Source organism: Excalfactoria chinensis, chromosome 3 (genome assembly GCF_039878825.1).
Source record: "Excalfactoria chinensis isolate bCotChi1 chromosome 3, bCotChi1.hap2, whole genome shotgun sequence".
NCBI classification, from domain to species: domain Eukaryota; kingdom Metazoa; phylum Chordata; class Aves; order Galliformes; family Phasianidae; genus Excalfactoria; species Excalfactoria chinensis.
Window position 1 is genome coordinate 38,109,362 of NC_092827.1, and position 23,057 is coordinate 38,132,418.

The window sequence follows — 23,057 nt, forward strand, 5'->3', positions numbered from 1 at the left end:
CTGAAGAATTTTTTCCAAAAACTCATAAATCAACTGCTCAAATTTTAAAAGAAAACCCTAATCTGAAATTTCTGTGAAAGAGGAAAAACGTGCAGTTCTTAGTGTCACTGTTTGTAAGTTTCCTTCTTTTATGCACAGATTCAAAGAATCATGAAATCACAGGAGTTTGAAATGACCTTTGGAGATCATCTAATCTAACCCCCCTGTTCCCTACAGTAAGGTTGCAAAGGAAAGTGTCCAGGCAGGTTTTAAATATCTCCAGAGCAGGATACTCCACAATATCCCCAGGCAACGTGTTCCAGTGCTCTGTAACCCTCAAAGTAATGAAGCTTTTTTCTCATGTTCATATGGAAATTCCTGTGTTCCAGTTTGTGGCCATTGCCCTTTGTCCCATTGTTTGGCATGACCGAAAGAAAAAAGCTTAGTTCCATCCATTTGACATTTTGAACATGTTTTATAAGCCTAAGATTCTCAATTACTTAGCAAAAAGATTCTTCATACTAGAAATTGTTCCAGCTCTGAACATGTGTCATACCTGTCACAACTACTGCCTCTCACAATGCTACATCTGCAAAAACCTAACAGAAAGAGAGACACTGGTTGGTGTGATATATGAGCACAATAACAGAATAATAAGTTATTCAGGCACATGAGATAAGCCCGCCATCCTGGTGCAAAGGCCTGTCAGATTTGAAAATTCACTGCAGAAACCATTACTGAAGAGCAAACTGAAAGATTACTTCCTTTAAGAAAACAAAAACAAAATCAAGGGTATTTCAAATGACAGACATTAAGCCCTTGCGTACTATGTCTTGAACAATGCATTACTCTTACTCCTTTCTCTCTAACAGAATACACTAGAACTGGAAAGTTAATGAGAACAGATGAGAATAATAAATAAGTGCTGCATTTTATTTTTTATACCACTAAAATCTAAGTCCTCTAAGTACCAACTTTCTTTGCTCAGGAAATATAAATATGCATTAAATTACTTTGAAAGATATATACAAGGACCTTTCCACCTTTGACACAAACCAAGATCTCTAAGCCTGTCTCAATTTTCTTTCATGCCAATTCTATGTGTTGTCAAGATTAAAGACCTTTGAAGTGGAGTAGCTCAAAAAATAAAAATAAAATAAAAAGGAAAAAATATTTTATACAACTATAATGATCAAAACTAATTTCTTTATATGTGTTCTGCATGCAAATTAAAGCAAAAAAATAAATACCTGGTGACCAGCCATTATTTGCTTCAGCACATTTTCATAACATACTTCATCCATGTGATACAGCTGCTGCACCTGAAAAGTAAACATCATGCCTTATATTAAAACATTTAATCTTTACGTATGTTCTATTTTATGTAATGCAAATAACACTGACCCAGGAAAAAAAAAAGTATCATAATAAAATTTACACTATACTGATCTTCATTACTAACAATACTTTATTATTAATAATAATAATTCACAAATGGATCATGAAAATAAGCAGACAAAATACAAAAAAGGACAGTGGATAAATGTTTATGTGACTTGGTTATTTTTTTGAATGATTAAAGGGTGGCAATCCAGTTATGTTCTTTATGTGTTCCATAGATAAGAAATCATACCATTACTGGATGCTGATGGAATAATCCATTCAATACACTATCAAACTTCAAATAAATATTTTCATTTTGTACTGCATAAGTAAAGCTTTTACTTTGCAGATCTTCACGTCCATGCAATAACTAGTTCCTAGCTTTTTGTCACAGAAAAAAGAACTCTAATAACAGTTAAATCAGACGTGAGAAAAAGCAGGAATACCATGTACAGAAATTCCAACTATGGATAAATAAAATGTTTCAGATTCTGTTATCTAGAATAGCTGAAAGTTGTAAAAACATAGCTTTAAGAGCTTTTGTGGGAAGGAGAAAATGTACATATTTGCCATAATGCATGAATAATAGTAAAAACATGAGAAAAATGACAATGTGTGCAAGAGACAAACAGCCAGTCCAATTGGTCTGAAAATGAAAAGTTAGCATTTCAATTAATTATTTTTCAAATAAAGAGTGAAAATTATTATGGAGAAGTGTAAAGGGGCAGAGTTTAAACACACATAAGGATATATATATATATATACAAACACTTCACACATTCTTTCCATTTATAGATAAAGAGGAAAACACACGTATACAGAAAAAAACAATATATATCCAGATTAATATCCAGATATATCCAAATTAATAATATCCAGATTACTTAATTATCTAGCATTAGACAAAAAGTCTCTTTTAATAAAAAGAAATTGATTGGATGATGCATATATCAGAAATTAATAGATTTTCAACTGAAGAAGGCAGGTTTTAGCCTTGGTTCCATATGCTGTCACAGTTTCAAAATACTGAGTTTTAAGAACGTCCCTGGCTAATTTCTATGCAGAACAAATACACTAAAAGTTATACAAAATGTGTTCTGTATATCTAATCCAGAAGAGGGAGATAGCATCATTACAAGTCTAAATTAAGATCACATAACTAATAAATGGATGAACTGACATCATAAATTGCCACAATGTTACATATATTCAGCAGAAACACTTCAGCGTTAGCCTAAGTGTCTCTAGCAGAACCACAGGGAGAAACATTAGCATCTAAAGTAAGAACTCCCCTCCACTGAGTTTTGCAAGGCTGACAGTGCCTCTTCCAGATGCTCAGATTACCAAAGAGAAATAGTCCAGATGCCATCTGCAGCTCGGAGAGATTTGGAAGCTTTTGCCACAATTTGAGTGATGAAGGTGTCCTATTATACCATCAGACTGTGATAGACAGTCTTTTTAGTGGAATCCAGAACTGAAGAGTAAGTCTGCCTCACTTCAGCATGAATTGTTCACACTGGAATCAGAAGTATTTTGGAAATGTATAATATTCCTGTATGCTAATAGCCTGAGAAAATATGCTGTGTCCATTTGAAATAGCTAAAATGGCTGTGATTAAGAGGCTGCTGTTATTGCTGTTGAAGAAGGCTTGCCTGCAGTTTGCATATGAGTTGACAAGTCATTCATCTGCTCCAAATTCTTGAGGAGCTTTTTCAGATGAAAGCTGAAGCAAAGCATCTACTTAAAGGAACAAATAACCTACATGGAGAAGCTGGCTGCCCATGGTTTGGATGGGCATACGTACGAAACACTGTCTGGATGGCCGGGCTCAGAGAGCTGCAGTCAATGAAGTTAAATCCAGTTGGTGGCCAGGGATCAGTACTGGGGCCACTCGTGTTCAACATCTTTATCAGTTATCTTGATGGGGCGATTGAGTGCACCCTTAATAAGTTTGTAGACAAGACCAAGTTGGGAGGGAGTGTTGATCCGAGCAAGGGTAGAGAGGATCTACAGAAGGACCTGGATACACTGGACCAATGGGCCAAGGCAAACTGTATGAGTTCCAATAGGGTCGAGAGTCAGGTCGTTCATTTTGGTCACAACAACTCCAGGCAACCCTACAGGCTTGGGAAGGAGTGGCTGGTAAGCTGCATGGCAGGAAGGGTATACTGATGGAAAATCGGCTGAATATGAGCCAGCAGTGTGCCTAGGTAGCCAAGAAGGCCAGTGGCATCCTGGCTTTTGTCAGGAATGGTGTGGTGAGCAGGACTAGGGAAGTCATCCTGCCTCTGTACTCAGAATTGGTGAGGCCTCATCTCATGTATTGTGTTCAGTTTTGTGCACCTCAGTACAGAAGGGACACTGAGGTGCTGGAGCAGGTCCAAAGAAGGGCAACAAGGCCTGTGAAGGGCTAGGAGAATATGCCCTACAAGAAGAGACTGAATGAACTGAGGCTGTTTAGTCTGGGGAAGAAGAGGCTGAGGGGGGAGACCTTACTGCTCTCTTCTCACTGTAACTGTAGTGAGAGCAGGGCTGGTTTCTTCTCACTGGTGACAGGCAACAGGACAAGGGGAAATGGCCTCAAGTTCAGCAAGCAGAGATTTATGTTGGATATCAGGAAAAACGTTTTGACAGGAAGGGTTGACAAACACTGGAATAAGCTCCCCAGGGTTGAGTGACCATTCCTTGATGTGTTTAAAAAACATTTGAATGTTGTACTCAGGGACATGATTTAGCAGAGGGTTGTTAGAATTAGGGTAGTGTGGTTTTTCTTCCACATTGCCTGACAAAAGGGGCTTAAAATGAGGCTGTAGTTTGGAACATGCATTCTCCAAAAACCCACTACACCCAGAAAAGATTGTGTCTCTTTCTATGATTCTAACTCCTTGATATTTAACAGTATGGATATAAGCATAGTATTAAATGCATCTGTTGATGTTCTGTGAGAACTGTTTCTAATTCTGTGTGTTCTTACACTGCTTTCCTTCTCTCAGACACATCAAAAGAATAATGATATAAGTAATCATTTGGCAGGTTGAGTATTATTCTGAACAGAAGCCTTTATAAAAGAGGCTTAATACCTCTACTTTTTGTTTGTTATCGAGTACATTTACTTGACCGCAAAATGTACTGTTCTATATAAAATTGAAAATGACATTCTTCCAAAAGGAAAAGGACAAACTCTTGGTCCCCAGCATTAACAAAACAGTTGTTTGTCAGAATAACTATGTGCCCCCGGTGGTGCACTGTGTTAGAACCGCCGCTTGCAACACCAGAGGGCCCGGGTTCGAATCCCCCTTGTGGCGCAAGGGGTAAAACTGCCGCTCTGCTACACTAGAGGGCTTGAATCCCGGGAGTTGGACTCGATGATCTCTAAGGTCCCTTCCAACTCGCACGATACTATGATACTATGATACTCCTAATTATAATGATAATTAATACTGTGGGTTTTCTCCCTTTTAAGAAAAATGTTTTTTAATCATGTCAAATGTCATATCATAATTTGTATATTACTCTGATTTTTAAATCAGAGATCCCTCTAAAGTGAGTGTTATTAAATACTCTTTACCTTTTTCTTACCATTAACTGGAAACAAACAAATTAGACGAATAAGCATTACGAAGAATTTGAAGAAAGGTAACAGCAAATAATAGTGAAGGTACTTGAAACGTTAATGAAGGTTAAAATATGCAAATCATGGTAAGCACCATATGGTAAACTATTCTTGTGTGTATAGATTTGAAACAGCTCCCTGTAGTTGTAAACTGAAGTTTCTTTCCTGCATTGCAGATGGAATGAACTACATAACAAGTAAGAAAAGCAATATTCATATTTACAAAAAGAAGTAAACACTATCATTGATTAAGCTATGGAATTACCTTTTGAATAAAGTTGTTTTTATTCCTATTACACTAAAAGCACAGCAGAATAAGATTTTCCAAAACACTGGGCTATAAAATATTATAGCTCTCTGCTACTTAAGCTTCAATTATTGGCTAATGAGAAGCATAAGAAAACTCTGCAAAACCAATTTATAGATAGGTGTTTGTGTCAATTTCTCTATTTTAAGAAGTATAATTTAAGTGTGAAGTGACACTGCACTTAATTGACCTATAACTTTTAATAAGAATATTATACCTACACGGCCTTGATAATTCCCAAAATGAGCAAGAGCACAAAGAAGCTCATTTTGGTTCTATTGTAATGTGTTTTCTATCAAACATGCATGTTAATGGTTTAGGACGCTAAGGTTTTCATACCCGTTATATCCCGCTAATGTTAAATTAATGCATCCCTTGTCATACATATCCAGATTTTATAAATGAATATTTTTTTCTTCTGGCATTCTAGCGATTATTCCAACAGGCATCCTTACTGGCATAACTTCTAGCCAAATGGAAAACTGAAATGAGGAAGGCAAAATAATCAGCTTCTGCAGTGATTCTGCTGTTGAGGGTGATGATTTCTATTTAATCAAGGAAAACTTATTAGTAAAGGGAAGAAAATGCACAGCTAGATACTATCGTATCCAGCTACAGTAATGACTATATACAAGGACTGCAGACTGGGGAAAGTGGATTCTTTATGTTTGTCTCAAGTAGATGCATCTTTACACAGAAACAGATGGAGTATTAAAAAAAAACAGTTTCCCCCTACACATAAATAGATTATGATCAAAACAAGCAGTAACCCTTTCTTTGGCATTCTTTACCTTATTAGTTGTCTTAATTCCTATAAAGGTTTGTCCCAGTGGTACAGGTCGGAAACGACTATCAAAGTAGAATAGTCCAATGTAGGGATTGACATGTAGAAATGTAGCAACGTCAAGATAATTGGGTAATGTAGCTGAAAGACCCAAAATCCTAATCATGCTTTGTGTAGATTCAACCTATTAAAAAAAAAAAAGAAGAAAAAAGAAAATCTGTAAATGATCTGAGTGTTACAAACCAAGAAATCAAGCATAGTAAGAACATCAAAATATTGCTTAAACATTATCAGCAAAGAAGCATTTAACACTATACATTAAAGGTGAACAGTAAATGTAAGCCAGTGACTATCCCGTATTGAAGAAAATAGAGCAGTGTGCAACTCTATCAAATCTTGCTTATTCATCTGAAAAATATTTGTCAAGTAAAATATACTTCTGTCTTGAAAAAAGTCGGTAGTCATTAACTGACACAAAGGTACAAGAATAGTAAAACTGGCTGAAATTGGATTGTACAATTTCTTCCTTAGTTAAAATCCCACACTTATTAATAGAAAGAATAAAAGGAATTAGGTTCCTCAATCTTGGCTTTTGCTTAGACATTTCCACATCTCTCTTAGGCAATCTTTCCTGATTCCTCACTATTTGCATTTCTCTACTATGTATCAGTACTTCTTCAGAACTGAAGATACCAAGAAGTCACTAAGAGAATTTTTTTTTGTATATTTTTCAAATGCTCCAAACTCTTGTTACATGCCTTTCCATTTGATAAAGACAATAAATGGCTCTTTAAAATGAAATACTGTGTTCCATATAAAAGCTTGCATACAGCATGTTTCCAGATAACTTTCAAAACAAATGAAAACAACCAAAAGATTTGACTGAGGAAACCAAGAATGAATTTTCCCACTTCCTTCTAGAATATTAAAAGATGTGTAGGCTGACTCACAGTTTACCTACCAGCATAATTATTTAGGATCAAAGTTCACATTAATTTTTACCAAAAGACTTTTATGGAGTATAACAGATGCCACAAACACGGTTCTCAACTTGTCTCAAATGCAGATGGGCAAGGTTGGTATCTTCTACCCGGTTAAGCCCTTTTCAAAACACTATTAGGTTTTACTTACATACCAGTTTTGAATTTTAAAAATGCTCAAAGTCAAAGGGAGTCTTGTGGACTTCCTTTAAAAAGGAAAAATTAGATTTTTTCAATAAAGATCATTATGAAGTATAGGAAGGTCATTCTTAAGGAAGATATATGCACCATACCATAATACAGACCTTGGGAATAGTAAGTGCACCAAAATCATAAACCAAATCCCCAAAGAAATCACCTCTTCCCCACCCCTCTAAGCCTACAGATGCAAGCCAGCAAGCTGCCCGATAATGGACAGATCACACAGCAAAAATTGGAGTGCTCAGACTGCAGATGCAACCAACTAAACACAGAATATGTGCTGACTGATCAGCCCCTCTGTACTTACACAAAAGAGCAGCTTTGCAAAGGAAAGCTCATGTACAAGTCTTAGTTGCAGATTCAAATTCCGAGAGCTGGGACAGATGAGAAGTCAGGTTCAAGGGGGTAGATAAGAAAGTTCATAAAGCAGCACTTCTAGAAATACAGTTTCCTATGCATCTTTGTACAGTTGGATTACACAATGACCTAAGTCATCAATCAGTCTCCCAGTTACACAGTTTTGGGGTGGTGTGTGTGTGTGCACTCCCACAAGGTGGCTTCTCACACTTTAGTAATTCACTTACAGCTAGGAATATTTATTCTATTCCTTTTTTAAGCTTCTTTCCCTGAGGTGTTGCCATCTCAGCTGCTGTGGACAGCCATGCCCTGCAGTGCAGCTGCTGGTGTCCTCTGTAACTGGCTTTGTCCGGCATGAGGCAGCACCGGCCTCTGCACAGAAGAGTCCAGCATCTCAAACTCTTGACAATGTACGGACACGGACACCTCATGCAAATCTTTAGTTTTCTTAATGAATAAGTACTCTTTTTTAGCTTGAATCCGTAAAAATAGTAACCACTTGCTGATACATTTAATTATCCTATACTTCATTCACTGCCACCTGACAATCAAATACCTTAATCTGCAAGTGTAACTGAGCTTCAATCCACAGCATGTTATTTGATTTTGATAAATGTAATATATTTTAAACCTCCTAAGAGCCTGAAAAATATGCTCAGTTAAATCAGAAGGCAGGAAATCATTTCCATTTTTTAAACAATTAACAAGAATTCTGCATAATAACCATTGAATTATGATTTATTTATTTATTTATTTATTTTTAACAGCAATTTACTATTCATAGTTTCCTTTCAGAATGTAAACAACATCCATAGAACAGTTATGTCTTACTAAGACTTCTCCCTTTCAAAAATGTGTAAACAGGGACCACTTAACTTCACTGATGTGGCAGATGGCACTGTGGGGTCAGGCAGCGGATGAGAACCCTTAATTCTAACCGCTCCTGAAAACTGTAGCAGATAAGTAACACATGCAAGAGCAATTAAAGTTACTAATATGTATAATTCAATTGTAAATAAATATACTTTATACTGTGCCAGCACATATACTTGTGTCTATGTATATAATGCATGCCTGCTCTTTCCAGTAAATCTAAATTTTGCAAATTATTTTTTCTATTTGTAAGTTAAGCTACAAAATTCAGAATGATAAAGAAAATGGGTAATGAAGTATTACTTACTGTATCCAAATAGGAAAACTAACAAAACATTACTATAAAGACAATCAATAAGCTAATTTCACTCAAATGTGGTTCTTTTCTTCTACTCACTAGTTACATATAGCATTTCAATTTGTAGCAGTTTTTCAGTACTTCCACTGAGGAACACTGAACTTTCAATTTCCAAAAGCATATAACACACTGTAAAGCAAAGCAGAAGTCTGATAACAGCAGCTATTTGTTCCGCAGGTTTGGTTAGGCTTGTAAGCTTTTCTCAGGATTAGGCAAGTTTGTGCCTTTCATCATTAAAGGAGGTCAGAAGATCAATAATAGCTACTACATTAAAGACAATCTTTGCCAAATATACCTGAAACAAAGTGAGACTGGCTATCTAAAGTAGTGATATTATGTAAGATATCAGAGTTTCCAGAGTCTCAGAATTGCCTGCTTGACTTGTAAGCCTTTAAAAATAGTAACTCTATAAAACCTGACTTATTAATGTCAAAGTTGTATGTGAAATCCCCACCCTCAACTACTTTTACATGACTTTCATGTTGAAGCAGTATTGTTAAAACTATAAAGAGACACAGAGGCTTTATTAAAAATAAGTGTATAACGGAGTGCTCTGAAGTGCAATAAAATTCTGTCCATTTATTTTAACTTATTTCGTGGCCTTAAAAAAAAAAAAAACAAACAACAAAAACAACATTATTTTTTAACCACCTACTTTTACATCCACTAAATAACGCATCAATAATCAACATTCAAAAAAAAAAAAAAAAAAAAAAAAAATTAAAAGAAATCAAGAAGCAAAAAACAAGACACGCATATCCTAAAAGTCAATTATTTTATGCTTACACGCTATTCAAATTGTAAACTAGAACAAGAGTCTGTGTGTATGCATGTAAAGTTTTGAGGTTTTTTAAAATTTTCTTTAGTCCTTTAATTATAAAGGGCAATTAACAGTAATAGTGACCAAAACTGTGTTAAACTTAAAAGTCAGGAAAACAATATTAGCTGAATCTGTCAAAATAACAGATTTTGACTTTGCACTTTTCTGTGATTACAAGTGAGTCCTAATTACTTTTATGTTATTAATCTATACAAGCACTACAAAGATTTTATTCTTAATGGCTTTTAGAATTTTAAGAGATTTTTAGAACACAGAGCTCCGTGCCTACAGAGCAACTATTCTTCCGATTTCTCCTGTCAGACCAAGTGTTAAAATCTTTTGTATATCTTTTGCGCATTTACAAAGTGCAAGAGGGCATTTTGTAATCATAGTGCCCTTAAACATTAGTATTTTTAATGCATTGAATCTCTCATTAGTTGGTCCTAGAAGCCCCAGTTAAAGAACATGCTTAATAAACAAGAAAGTATTTTCCTGAAACTGGAGTAAAAGTTACTGAAAACAGATTTGGGATGACAAAGTTTTTTTTCTGTATACATTCCGTATCACTTTTTGATGATATTCAGGTAAGTGTATTTTCTTCACAACTGGCAAACAATCTCAAGTGCTTTAGTCATCATATGTGCTTAAAAATCTTAGAAAAAATATGCAAGCAGCAATTAAAATTTACAACATTTTCTCTGGAAAACTGAACTGTCACAGTGTTTGCATATCATATTATTTGAAAGCTTTACTATATTTCACTGATTTGATATTATACTGAAAATAAGAAACAAAAATTGCTATAAGTACATTTAATTGACATATTTGATTAGTATATCTAATTCAGAAGGATTCACTGTAGCATGTGGACAACTGACAGCATGTTCACCATTCATGTTCATATAATGCTGTTATCGCAGCATGAAATTCCACTTATAGAGAAAAAATAAACAGAAGATAGCTACCCAGTACTCGTTTCCACACTCTAACATTATCTGAATTTACACTGTAAGTGATAAAGGATGAGATATGGGAAGAGCCTCACTGGATTGTAAATTGATCACAGCAGGATCATTTTCCTCCTAATAGGTTTTAAGATTTGCACATCGTCTCATTACATTACAGCCACCACCTGAGAGCCTACAGAGTATGCTCATACTCTTATCTGACTTCTAAAATTTTTCTTGAACTTTATGATCTTGGCAGTCTTCCCATTTCCATGTATTAAAATTTCACATTTACAGAATGAATTACAATCAGGCTGGAAAGCAAGCACATCCCCGATTGTTCAACTCAAGCAAAGAACTAAGTGAAGCAGACAATTTTACATATTCTAATCTTTGCAGAACTGTCCATTGGTTAGAAATTAATCTTATATTCAGATAACTCAGAATCACTTCAACACGCTCCCAGCAGTCAGCCCATACACCCTCAAGAGTGTGTATAGCTATGGAGGATCCTCTCACATTTGTCTAAGGAACCCTGAATCCTCTGTTCCTCCTTTTTTTCCCTCAAGTTTTTGTATGCCAGTGTATGCATCATGAGGAATAAGCCGGAAGAATTAGAGCTCTGTATGTAGTGGTAGGGCCATGAACTCAGTGCAATAACAGAGACACAGTGAGATGGCTCACATGACTGGAACAGTGGATGGCTGTATACTTTTCAGAAAAGACAGGCCAGTAGGGCAAGGTGGTGGAGATGCTCCTTAAATGAGAGAGCAACTGGAATGTATTGAGCTCTGCCTAGAGATGAACAGTGAATAAGGGGGGAGCTAATGGGTGAAAATTAAGGAGCGGACTAATAGGAGTAACAAGAGTAACTTATGTTCCTAAGTTCCCTGACTGACACTGATAAGAATCAAATACTGTATATGGGCACACACATTAACTGCTTCTTAACTGCACATAGCATATAGGTATGACTTTCATATTATTTAAATAAATAAATAAATAAAAGGAGCAGGGAGGTGGAAGGAAGGAAAAAAAAAAGGAATTTTCATGGGAAATTTTAAATATAAATTTAAAGGTATTGAAAAACAACAAAGAGGGATTTTTTAATTTTTTTTAATTTTTTTAATTTTTTTTTAGTGTTTAACCAGTGTTTACTATTTTTCTGATATGCTGCTTACTCTTAAATGAAAGTATTAACAAGTTGCCAATCAGTACACATAGGTGATAATTTCCCAGTTGTAGGAACAAAATCGGGAAAGCCAGTAACATAAAAATATTCAAATTGCAAAATCAAAAGTACATAGTAAAGAACCAACTACTAATACTGCTTTGAAGATTCTAGGTAGGATGTTATTGACAACTCAAACACTCTACAGAATGCATTTGTTACTAGGCAACCGTCTAGTTAAGTAATTTTATAAATGAGTTTTACTCTGCTTCCAGTGAACCCTGAAAATACTGTGATCTCAGTCCTCCATTTAGAATGCATTTAAAAGAGGTACCAAAAAAATGTAACCATGCAGAAAGCACTATTAGAAGCCATATTATTCTACCTTTGCTAAATATTAAGTACTTTGCCTGAAGAAACTGCATTTTGAATATACCTATTAAGAGATTTCTATGCCCTGCACAGTGCCATGTCAGTTTTTCCTGAATGGTAAAATGCTTTTCATATCATGATTACTGTTATTTTTTCCAAAACTGAAAAACAAAAAAGAAACATGAACTCTTCTACGAATCAGTTAAACTCCTTTACTGTATTACCAAGGAGCACAAAACATAAGACTCTCATGATTACCTTTTAAACCCAATGGATATACCAGAAAAATGGAAAAATGTGCAAACAGAAAAAGACATGAAAAATGACTGTCTGACCACTTCCATCAAATGTACAGAAAAGCTTCTGAAGATTAATTCACATATCCAATGGCAATTCCCAAGCAAGTGGAGATAAGGTTTTGTTTATTAAAAAAATATTGCTTTTAAAAACAAGACATTTTTACAGTTACAAGGTTGTCAGAAAAGAGAATAAGATAGATTTAGAATTATGTAAAGCATTAGACTTTCTATGTATAACATTCTGTTTAAAAATTACGTTATGCAATGGCAAGAAAACATCCATTAATTTTATCACAAGCTGATGAACTGACAGCTTTTTACAAGGAATTTATCACTAAAAGATAGAAATTAAAAAGGGATGTCTCTAAATGCATTCTAAGCCCAACTTCATTCAATAATTTTATCAATGATATGCAGAAAATAAAAAGCAAATCTGTGATGAGAAAAAGAGGTGATTGATTGGTAGAATTAATATAACTGATATATGAGTCAGCCAAACAGATAAATCTGCATTGTTGGTCTCATTCAAATTAAATTTCTCTTAATTTATTTCATTCTAGAAGAGGACAGAGCTGTAAAATGAGAAAGTATCCTCAGGAAACATTTTTATAAGCAACAAGTGAATCCTGCAGCTACTATTAAAGAATTTGTCTGACAACTTAATGAACAAGCAGGAGGGAGATGCTCCGCTTCTTTACGTGCCACAAACAAAACTAAAATAAGTTCTATACCCAATTTTGTTGATGTGTTTTAAAAACAGTGACACACAAAAGAAAGCTTATTAAAAAAAAAAAAAAGTAAACTTAATTAGCATACAGAAGGAACAAAAGAGGAAGAGGAGATAATAAGGAACTAAACATAGGGAAAATGCATCCAGAGCAAGAAGTTTCTTAACTAAGGTGCCATTAAGGAAGAAAAGCTCAGAAGGATGACACTAGAATGAAAAGGGGATGAAGAATAAGACAATGATGATTGGGAATGGAGAAAGTAGGAAGGCAGACAGTAGGTCACAGTCAGTGGGAGCTAACAATCTTGCAGATGCTACAGAAGTGCTCTCTATGGACACAAAGCATGGGTGGGATTAGGAGAAGGGTTTATGAAACCTTTTCCTTTTTTATTTTAACTACTCTTTTATCTATAGAATGAATATGAATTGCTGGTAGCATTTAGTTCATAATCCAGAAAAATACTGCTGTTCTCTTTAATATTTATATTTTTTAAAGGTGAAAGTTTCTGTATCACCTGGAAGAGCTGACTGTAACAAGAAAGACTAGGTAGATCCACCTTAAAATACTAGCAATTTGCAATAAAAAAGCAAATCATTAAATCCCAAAGTAAAATATATCACTTCAGCAATACTTGGAACAAGATTAAAATAATAAATGTTTCCTATTCTGGCTGTTCCAAATGACAATCGCGTTTTAAATTGTGAAAGTGTAGAAGATAAATTTGCATACATCTAAGCATAAATAAGTCGGATAATTTCACTAATAAATGTGGAAACAGATACATAAAGTGATACAGTTCTGAGGTTTGCGTACCTTTGTGTTCAGTTAAATGTGTACTAGAGTTTTTCAATTACAAATACATGTTTTTTTCCTATTCAAAAACTTAATCACAATGAATTTGGGTATGCTGATGAAAAAGACTGAAAATGCTGTCTAGTTTTCAGAACCTCCTTCAGATTCTGATTTATAATTCTACAAGAAGAAGAAAGCAAAATGGAAATTAAATAGGTAAACAGAAACATTAATTGTTACTTTGCTCATTTATAAGTTATCTTGAAATATACATTATTACTTTTACTGTATCACAACAGGCATTAAAAAGAAAGTAACAAAGGGAAACAATTTGTTTAAAGGAAGTACAGATGACATCTAATTCATACAACTAGTTTAGGAAGAGTTTCCAGGAGCACAGCTGCACACCTAGTACATGTCTAGCAATTTGGTAGATATAATACAAAATATAAATTACTTGAAACTTAAATAAAAGACTGTGAGGGCAGTATTTGCATATCTAAGAGAGTAGCCTTGTTTTTCCAGAGTTGATTTTTTTTCCCACTTATTCACACTGATAAGAAAAGTTACCAAAACTCACATATTCAAGAATGCTTTCTTTCCTCATAAGCAGCAAATAAGTAATCAACCTCTCTGAATAATCATGACAAAAGAATTCAGTAGCATGTAGTTCATTTCTTCTTTCAAACTAATAAGCTTAGTAGATATTACAGAACTGTGGAAATTTTGATTAAAAAGTTTAAGCATTTCAGTTTTACATCTGTTTCATTCTCTAGACCAAAACTTTTAACATCAAAGCTACAAATTGGGTTCAAAGAAGTTGTTTGATGTTACACCTGCAATATGTAACAGAGCTCAGAGCAATTTTCCAACCAAAATGTTTAGCAAAGTCAATTTAAATCACTTACAAAAACATTCTCAAAAATTTGAGAAGTACAAACATGCATGAATACACTGTTCACTCCACTAGGATTAAGACTGCCAGCAATTCCAATATATATTTGTCCTTCCAAGTTATTAAAAGAGCTGATTAAAAAAAATGCCGTAAGTTAAAATGAACATGCTAAACTCCCACAGGTAATGGTGTGACAGTGTCCATCTGGAAAAAAAGTACAGTTATAATTCAAAAATGGTGAGGTGCAAATTAGGACAGACCTTTTACTGCATTGGAATGTTCCTGCTTTCAGAACGTATTGGCATGGCTGTATTTGTGTAACCTATGAATACAGATTTCAAAACATTCTTTTCCAGCACAGCGACACCAGAGATCTACATCAGGCCCAATTCTTATAATGATCAAAAATAAAAAAATCCACTGCTTGTTTTCCTATTTCCCACAATCTAAGCAAAACAACCTTCAAACATGTCATATAAAAACAAGAGGTATTTCCTTTTCTTGCAAGATAAGACAACAAGCCTGCAGAACACAGAAAGCTGTATATGTTACAAAGATCATGACATGCCTAGGAATCATATCATTGTCTAATGCACATAGAGAAGTATGATGCAGATGAAACTATAATATACCTATATTAGAATTGCTATTGGATTTATTAAAAAAGACAAGCAGTACTGAAAGAAATTTATCACAGTTCTGGGCTAGAAGTTATACAAGAGAATGACTATTCCAGATCAAACCAAAAATCCAACTATACTATGCTGTCTCCCACAGTGGCCAAAGGAAGTTGTTCTATTAAGAGTACAGAAACAAGGAAAATGTCAATGATACCTGCCAGCATAGCCCTCAGTACAAGTCTGATTTAGTGACTAGTAATCTGTAATGGACTTTTCTTTGAACAACTTGTTTAATCATTTTCTGAACCCCTCTAACATAAATTAGAAAGAAAAAGTCAATAGCTCTGATGCCTTAAAGTAGTATACAAATCAGGTAATTGATCTCAGCAATAACTGCAGTGGTGTAATTGATTTAAGGATATTTCACATTGACGTAGTATTATTTCAAAAGTTACCTCCTTATTCTTACTTCCTATCGTAGAATCACCAAGGTTGGAAAGGACTTCCATCTAGTCCAACCTACCACCAATATTTCCCCACTAAGCTGTCCCTCCGTACAACATCTAAATGTTTCTTGAACATTTCAGTGGATGGCAAATCAACCACATCCCTGGACAGCTCATTCCAGTGCCTGACCACTCTTCCACAGAAGAAATTTTTCCTAATATCCAACCTTACCCTCTCCTGACACGACTTGAGGCCATTCCCTCTCATTCTATTGCTAGTTACATTGGAGGAGAGGAAGACCTCCACCTCACCACAATCTACTTTCAGGTGATTGTGGAGAGTGATAAGGTCTCCACTGAGCTTCCTCCAGACTAAACAATCCCAGTTCCCTCAGCTGCTCCCAAAACCAGTACTCCAGACACACTGACTGGCTTTCACTGCCCTTCTCTGGACACCCTCAAGGGCCTCAATCTCTTTCTTGTACTGAGGGGCCAAAACCTGAATTCAGTACCCAAGGTGCAGTCTCACCAGGGCTGAGTACAGTGGAATGATAACTTCCTTGCTCCTGATGACAATACTATTTCATACATGCCAGGATGCCATTGGCCTTCTTGGCAACATACTGGTTCATGTTCAGTCAACTGTCAACTGATACCCCCAGGGCTATTTCTTCCACATAGTCTTCCAGCCACTCTTCCCCAAGTCTGTAACACTAACTGGGGTTGCTGTGGCCTAAAAGCACTTGGTCTTGTTGAACTTCATCCCACTGACATCAGCCCAGTTATCCAGACTGTCCAGAATAGCTGTCCAGAATTTAGCCTTGAGAAAAGAAGGCTGAGAGGGGACTTGATCCAGGTTTAAAAATTCCTGAAGTGTGGGAGCCACAGTGGCAAGGCTGGTCTCTTTTCAGTAGTGCGTGGGGACAGGACTAGGGGAAATGAGCTGAAACTCCAGCATAGGAAGTTCCGCACGAATGTGCGCAAGAACTTCTTTACAGTGAGGATGACAGAGCACTGGAACAGGCTGCCCAGGGAGGTGGTGGAGTCTCCTTCTCTGGAGATATTCAAGACCCGCCTGGACGCCTATCTGTGTGACATGGTGTAGGGAGCCTGCTTTGGCAGGGGGGTTGGACTCGATGATCTCTAGAGGTCCCTTCCAACCCCTACAATTCTGTGATTCTGTGATTCCTGCTGCATAGTTTTTAATATTCCTACAAATCCATTTCTTTCATTGTTGTTGTTTGTTTTGTTTTCTATTTAACTGCTTTTCTTTAGTATATCTTTTACAGTATACTTTCCTACTCTTCAACTGCATTCTCTCAACTCTTTTCTTCTTCTTGTAGTGATCCCTAGTGACCTCCATCATTGATTTTCTTATCAACTTAAAATAAATAAGCAATTCATAAAGGTGGTGAAATAGTTAATTTCAAGATTTCTTCTTTGTTTTTCTTCCCATCTGCTTCACTTAAGGAAGAGTTACAAATGAGTAACTTCAATTCCAAGTGAATTAAACTCCAACTTAGTAGGTAAAACAAACCTTGAAACCCTAGAAGATTAAAGCCCTCTAGAGAGCTATTTTTTAAATGAGTGTTGAAGCAAGATACTGCTGTATTACAATAAATGCACTAAGGGCAGGATTCAGTATTCATAATTCCTCAGATCATTTAATATTCCTTAAGACATCTACATGGGCTTTACAGGCACAAAAGCAAAGGATCTATGGGAGATTTGTGTCCAAATGAAGCAGAAGCATAAGGCCAAGCTGGATAACCTGGGGCTGATAAAATGGCTCTAGACATCTATTTCAGACAGCCGAAACATACCTCACAACTTTCATAAAACTTCACATTAAAAAAATGAAATGTGTCTTGCAATCTGACATGAAGACAGTGACCGTCACGGTTGCTGCTAAAAACTGAGATGCTTAACTTTAAAGATGCCTAAGGAAAACAAGGTAATCAAATCCATTTAAGAAAGAAAATACAATATCAAACAGGTCATGCTTCTGTGCCCTTGAGGTAGTATAAACTCTACAGAACCCCACACTCCATAAATAACTTCTTTCATTTTTTGGCTTCTTCTAAGGAATTATCACTTACATTGATCTTTATACAAGAACTTTAGACTTACTGTGTAGGATCAGAGCAAACATTAATTTTATTCAGCTCTTGCTGGAACCAGCATCAGATGATTCAGAAAGCATGTAAGAAATCCTATTTTAGGAACTTAACAAGGTTAGTGTAGCCTTACAAGAAAAAAAGCATCTTGAAAGCCAAGAGATTTTAAATGTTTAGCATGCTTGCAAATATAACCATAACAAGAACAATTGTGTTCATTTCTAATTTGTTACACGTTTCTTGTATTGATGCAATCTTGCACAACATACTGTTAAGATAAAACCAAAACGAATGCCACCCTACCCTCTGCTGACTATATTTGGAGGTACTAAAGTTTGATGTGTGTCAGTAGCATGTGCATGCTTCACAGAAAGACAACTGTATGCTTGGCAACATCAAAAGAATTATGACCAGAAGGGCAAAGGAGTTGATTCCCAATCTCAACTCTACCTTCATTAAAATCCACCTGGAAAACTATATTCAGGCCTGGGGGCTCCCAGCACAAGAGACATAGACCTACTAGAGCAGGTTCAGAGGAGGGGCACATATATATCAGAGAGCTAAAGCATTTCTCCTATGAAGAGTGACTGACAAATCTGAAGTTCTTCAGCTCAGAAAAGCTTCCAGGGAGACCTCATTGCCAGCTTACAGACCCTATACATGAGCCTATAAGAATGGTGAAGACTGACTCTTTATCAGCGAGTGTAGAGATATGACAAAGAAAAATGGTTTTAAATTCAAAGAGAGTGGTCAGATACTAGAACAGGCTGCCCAGTTGTGGATGCCCCATCCCTGAAAGTGCTCAGTGTCAGGCTGTTTGGGACTTTAAGAAACTAGATCTAGTGAAAGGTGTGCCATGGCAGGAGTGTTGGAACTAGTTTTTAAGGTCCCTTCCTACTCAAACCATTCTATAATAGAATTTTTCACATTCTAACCCTTTTTATTCATTACTAACTTCCACATTTATTTTTTCTTGTAAATGCATGTCGAACTATTGAGTACAATCTTCATTGCCTAGCTGTAAATCATTCTTTTGCATGAGATTTAAGAAATAAAACAACAACCACCACATTCACCCTTTTCTCCTTTTCCCATTTCAGATTTTGGTATTTAGAAAGTACTGCTAAAGCATGGGGAAAAAAAAAAAGAAAGACTGCTTATGATCAAACACAAATGACTTATTGAGGGCAACTTCTTCATTCCTTGGTTCAAAATTTTTTTCTTTCAGGAAATGTGTCAATAAAAAGAATCACTACTGGTAAGAAAATACTTGTGATTTTGGTTACATTAAAATATTATCTTGACTATTATTTGTGTAAACATGTACCAGTTCAGTGTTACTTGTATAGCAAATTAACTAATATAAGGAAATAGCTCTGTAATAAATTATGCATCCTAGGAATCTGACATTTGTGGTAATAAAGAAGGCAGAAGTCATTTTTCTTCATACTTACAGAGTAGCTATGGAACAAATTGTAAACCACCTAAGTGTTTTGATTTCATTGTCTAAGTATTTCTCCTTTTACAATGAAATATATTCCTGAATAAAATAAAATTGTTCTTAAGATTTTTTTATTTTTCCTTACCTGACGTAAAGTCCGTGCCACTATACTTTCAAGAACGGGTCCTCTGTCTTCATGCAACAGATGAACTTCATCAAGAATCAAGAGCCTTACCAGCTGAGAGAGAGCTACATCACCAACACTTTTTCTTGTTACTACGTCCCATTTTTCTGGAGTAGTCACAAGCATCTGTTAAAGCAAGAAAGAGATATTAAGCATATGCAAAGAAAAATCCTAATTCAACTTCGTCAATATATGAATATCCATCTGATATAAATGTATTGTAGAGCTTAGCAAAGCTACTGTAAGTAAGTTTTACCTACTTCGCGTATTTGAGGAAGAAATAGTTCACTTCATGAACATATTTTGCTGGACACAAAGCTTGTAGGCTTCGGAGTAAAAATGTGAATAGAAATATCTAATAACAACAAGTCAATGCATGCCATTAATCTACACTTTCTACATTAAAGCAATTAAATATCTGTCCAGAATCTACTCTTTACATAATCGTATAAGTCATTTAATGTGCACTAAATCCCACTAAAAGTTGTCTGTGATAAAATATTTCTAACTTTCATCTGAGAACCATAAACACCTAAAACTTCCCACAAAAACATTAGGTAATTCTGAATAATGATTCAAAGTCCTGGCTAAGACAGAGAGATATAGGAAGTTAATGATAACTTACAAGACATCTGTGAAAACTGCTAGTCCAAATCTGAGAAAAATAATTTCCTCTCATCTGAACAATAAATAAAGTACCATCAGAATACTATTAATAGATATCAGAAACTGATGGAACTGCTGTTTCAAGTTTTTTGAAACCTAACTTGACAGATTTCTTAATTACAGAATCACAGATTGGTTGAAATGGGGAGGGGCCTGTAGAGGCCATTTTGTCCATCTCCCCTTGCTCAGACAGAGCCACTCAGATCAGGGTACCCAGGGTACCCCTATCGATTAACCCTCCTAATAGAAGTATTTTTCCCCTGCAGTGCCATTGTGCATTGTTCCAGTCCAACTGTTTTACTTTCAGAATCTATCACTCTTTACTAATTACCAAGAACCACTCCTGAGACACGCTCTTTGTGATGTTATAAAAAATATATATTTTTTTCTGTCCTGCTATATTTAAAACTTAACACAAGAAAGAATAAGTCATAACACTGAGAATGTGCATGTGGGCTGTTTCTACATTTTTTTTCCAAAATATTACTGGATGCATTTTATGAGCAGATACAGATCTTTCAAGTTCTTTTACTCCTACAAAACAGTAGGTGTAAAATGTGTGGTCATAATTTATGAACTGAATTGTAACACTACTACAGATGCAACTGTTATCACTTTAAAATGAGCCATGTCAACAACAAAAAATTAACAGCTGTACTTCCACAGAACATTAATTAGCAAACAGTGAGGAAATACATTTAGCAATGCATATTAAGACTTTAAGGTGTGAAATGCTACAAATGCAAGATACTTAGCTAATTTGCTCAAGCTAAATTGGCAGTGTTGAGATCAGTTATTTTTTCATGCCAATCATGTTATCAAAATATGTATTTAAATTGGTGTAATTATTTTTCCTGTTTTTGAGTGATGACTAAATATTCATTATAAATTTCTTTTACTTTGATCTTATTTTAAAGCAGCAACGATAGACAAAATAATGACCTGAATTAAAAGCTATGCTTGATATACTGTCTCATTTAGCAAGACCAGACACCTCCAGAGGATATCTTCCCAGAAAATAAGATTGCTTCTTATATTTATTTTGCAAATAGGATTTACAGTTGAGAAAGAAAATCCTCCAAAAAACAAACAAATCAGCTTTGTAGTCTCAAACTGTAAATTGAATTCAAATATAAGGCACCAATTAAAAGTATCAGCAAAAGAAAATGTTGACTACCAGCAAACGTTAACAAAGCCACAGATTATTTTTTCAATTAAAATAATAAACAAAGCAGCATTATGATCTATCTCATAATTACTTTTAAATGCTGTAGTGGCATTTATTTTTGTAATTAATTTTCAGAAATAATGTATTTCAACCACAGTGTTATAAACTCAAAACTTAGATTCAGCAAAAGGAGTCTACTTTCTGTATGAGGGCTGAGAAATTGCAACCAAACTATGAAATAGCTTTCTAATATATTCTTTATTATACTTTGAGTCCAGTTATCAGCACACTGAGAACAGACTATTCATTTAAAGTGCTATTTCACCAATTCACCTGTTTTGGTATTGAAATAGCTAGAAAATAAAAGTGTCATATTTGTTTAATGAGCTGGAACACATGCAAAGACATTTCAATTTTTTTTTTAATTTTTTTTCTTTTTTTCTGTATTAGGGTATGACTAAATAGAAACAAGTCAGCTATCAATATTTTTACTGTCAACTTAAGTTTATCACTGGACCCGTATATCTCCTTTTGCAATGCTTCTTGGATTATCATTCGTAACTGCTCCACACTGACCTTTTCTACCAGGGAAAGAATAGAATAGTCAAATGGGTCTTTCTTTTTAGATGAGGACTGTCAGTCATTTACTTTATATAAAAAAAGACAACATGATTCAAAAAATGCTTTCTATTACAAAGTGATTTCATGAATCTCTGTGTTACTTTACGTAACAGTCAGGTAACAACTCAAACAAAAAAGCCAAATTACTTCACTTTGAAAAATGAAGTAAGGGGGGGACAATAATAGGTGATAAATTCAACCTGCAAACGGTTTAAAGCAATTGTGAAAATGCATTTCTCTGTAGTATTTGAAACTTTGCTAGTTGTTTTTGCCAGTTTCTCTTCACTCCCCTTAGAAACCAGACTAAGATAAGAGGATGTTTTCATACCATAGATTCAGAAGATTGACATTCGGAAAAATAGTGGGGTTTGCCGTTGCTTTGGAGTTTTTTGGTTTTGATTTTTTTCAGTCTGAAAAGTCCTTTGGTTTCATAGAGGGGAAATGATCTTCCATTAATTTCTTAGTTTAACTTCTAACAGCAAACATATCCTTCAGGTTTACTTTTTTGAATAGCTCATTTTAGTTAAGGTCTTGCATGTGGCTGGTATCAGATTTCTGCCTGAGTAAGCTGCTCACGTTCTCTGGTGCTAGTAAATGGTGCTAATCTCCTCAGATTCATGCTTCCTTGCACTCAATCCATATGTGAATATATAAGCATAGAATATTTAGCTACAATTTCCCATGCTATAAAGTCCACTAAATTCATTTTCAAGAACCATCTTGCTTTTTTAGCAACTTCATCTTCCAAGTACATCCACCACTTGTCCAATCTTTTGTAACTTCCATGCCAAAAACAGTTGATGCATAAAGAACTGGTGAACTAGGATAAAAGGTGGAGCATCAATTGGAATGATAGGAAACAGAAACCAGTTTACACTTTTTTTTTTTTTTTTGGACAAAATACAATTCCAATTACAAAAAACAAAAACAAAAAC

General features: G+C 35.1%; 1 protein-coding gene across 3 annotated transcripts in view; it reads right to left on the reverse strand.

Annotated features, from left to right (window-relative positions):
- ASCC3 (activating signal cointegrator 1 complex subunit 3) overlaps positions 1–23,057 on the reverse strand; it is a 253,149-nt gene that overhangs the window by 147,256 nt on the left and 82,836 nt on the right. For all 3 annotated transcript variants that reach the window (XM_072331536.1, XM_072331537.1, XM_072331538.1), the window contains exons 11-13: positions 19,629–19,793; positions 6,074–6,250; positions 1,230–1,301 (exon numbers count right to left, since the gene is read on the reverse strand). In XM_072331536.1, the coding sequence (XP_072187637.1) occupies positions 1,230–1,301; positions 6,074–6,250; positions 19,629–19,793 (414 nt within the window). The remainder of the gene's footprint in view (positions 1–1,229; positions 1,302–6,073; positions 6,251–19,628; positions 19,794–23,057) is intronic.